Source organism: Entamoeba histolytica, genomic scaffold (assembly GCF_000208925.1).
Source record: "Entamoeba histolytica HM-1:IMSS scf_1104750517735 genomic scaffold, whole genome shotgun sequence".
Classification (NCBI taxonomy): Eukaryota; Evosea; order Mastigamoebida; family Endamoebidae; genus Entamoeba; species Entamoeba histolytica.
Genome location: NW_001915693.1, coordinates 1 through 2,392, shown reverse-complemented (window position 1 = coordinate 2,392; position 2,392 = coordinate 1). Strand labels below are relative to the sequence as shown.

Sequence of the window (2,392 nt, the reverse complement as noted above, 5' to 3'; positions counted from 1 at the left end):
TGATGAACAAGTTAAAGAACAAGTCATGGAAATAGTGAAGAAGTCGTTTAAACCAGAGTTTCTCAATCGAATGGATGATATTATAGTATTTTCACCACTTTCAGAGAAAGAATTGAAAGAAATAGTTAAATTACAAATGGGAGAAGTGATTAAAGTCATTAAAAAGAGATATCCAGGAAGTGAAGTTGAAATGACGGAAGCAGCAATAGAAGGAATCATTAAAGCAGGATATTCAATAGCATATGGAGCAAGACCAATGCGAAGATATATTGAAAAGACAGTAGTTACAGAAATAACGAAGTCAATAATAGGAGGAGTGATGAAAGAGAAGAGTAAAATTAAGATAGGATATGAAGATGGTAAGATTGAAGTTAAAATAACTGATAACTAAAAAGGATAATAATATAATTGAATGTATTTTATAAAAGAAAGAGGTTGAAAGAAAAAGGAAGAATAATATAAAAGACAATCAATTGAATAATAATGTTTATTTTTAATGTGAATACTATTTCTTTTCATCAATTGTATTTGATGAGATATCAATGTTTTTTATAATAAATGAATGAATATATTTTACACAGTCTAATTAAAGTTAATCAACATTAATATTTCATCTATTCTTTAGAAAATTATCAATACATCATTTTCTCATGTTATTCTTCAATTATTTCTCATTAATCTTTCTATTTCATCATCTTTTAATGAATATTTTTTTTATTTATTTCATATATTTTCTTCTCTCATCTATTGCCATTGTAACTATCATTTTATATGTTAATGTAATACATGGTATAGTTATTATAACATTATTAACTTCTTTCATATTTATACTTTATGTTCATTTCTATCATTCTTTGTTTTTGATTATTCAACAAATTAATTAAGTTCATTCACATCATTTAACGTTAAAGCTGGCACTAATAAATGAATAGTCAGGTCAAATATTAATAAATTGAATTTAAAACATGTTCATTTATTCATAGTGTTAAACTAAGAATATATTTCAATACACTTAATAATCAAAATGTTTTACTTTTAAACATGAATATGTTAAAATAACAACATTATTTAATTAGTATTGTTAATTTAAATATATTTGTACATTCGTTGAGTCTTATTAGTTTGTTGGTTCATCATATCACATTGTAAACGATATATTTTAACATTAATTTTATTTTTTAGAAAATGATGAAGTTAATAACTTCAATCAACTTTTAAAATATGCTTTTTAATACACAATTAACTACAACTACATGATTTTACAATACCAATGAATATAATAAACATGAAATGAATTACAATTATAATAAACAAGAAGATATAATTCAATTGATAATATTAAACAGAATAAGGGTACGAAAATTAGCAAAGAAAAAATGCATCTAAATAATTTACAAAAAAGAAAAAAGATGCAAAAAAATTTGCATCCATAGATTTTTCCATTTATTATATTTTGCTCCTAAAATAAAAATAAAAAATATGATAAATACAGAATATATAAATATTTATGTTTATATTTTATAATCATTTGTATTCATTTTGTATGAAATATTAATGAAATATATTATTTGATTATTCATATTTATTTGTATTCTTTTTATTCTTTTATTTATATGTTATTTATCTATCGTATTTTTATATATTTATTTCTCTGTTTATATTATTTATATCTTTGTATTCTTCTTATTATCTATATATTATTATATTATTCTTATTTTATGTTTTTTCTATTTATATTCTTTAGATTTTCTTATTGTTATTCTTTTCTATTTAGATGTATTTGTTTATTTGAATATTCATCTTTTATATTATTATCATTTATATCTATTTTCAATTTATATTTATTCTCTTTTGTTTTATATTAATATTATTTTTATCTTTTATACTTTGATTTTATATTAATATTATTGATTATCATTTCTCCTTTTATTTATCATTTATTCTTATTATTCTTTTGTTTTATATTCTATATCATATATTCATATCATTTTCATTTATATTTTATCACTTATTATATGCTATAATAACATAACACATATGATTGATTATATAATAAACATCATGTTTAAATTATACATATAAATAATAAACATAAAAAGAATAAAATATTTTTCATTAATAAAACAATATTAATTATTTTACATCATTAAATTAGACACTTTTATTGAATATTTCTAATTTTTACATTAAAAAATACACTTTTTATTTCTTCTTTTCTTCTTTTATTACATCTTTTTGATTTATTACTTTTTATATTCTTCTTCTACTTTATTTTTATTCTTTTATATATTTTTATTCTTTTTATATTATTTGTTTTTCGTTGTTGGTTATATTTCTTTCTTCTATTATTTATCAATTTTATATTCATTTATTCTTTTTATTTCTTTTTTAT

General features: G+C 18.9%; 1 protein-coding gene across 1 annotated transcript; it reads left to right on the top strand.

Moving 5' to 3' along the window:
• Window positions 1–25: 25 nt before the first annotated feature.
• Window positions 26–391, top strand: EHI_094470 (heat shock protein 101, putative; the record flags this gene model as incomplete). Its single annotated transcript, XM_001914472.1, has 1 exon — window positions 26–391. The coding sequence occupies one exon, from the start codon at window positions 26–28 to the stop codon at window positions 389–391; it is 366 nt and encodes a 121-aa protein (XP_001914507.1).
• Between the last annotated feature and the right edge of the window lie 2,001 nt (window positions 392–2,392).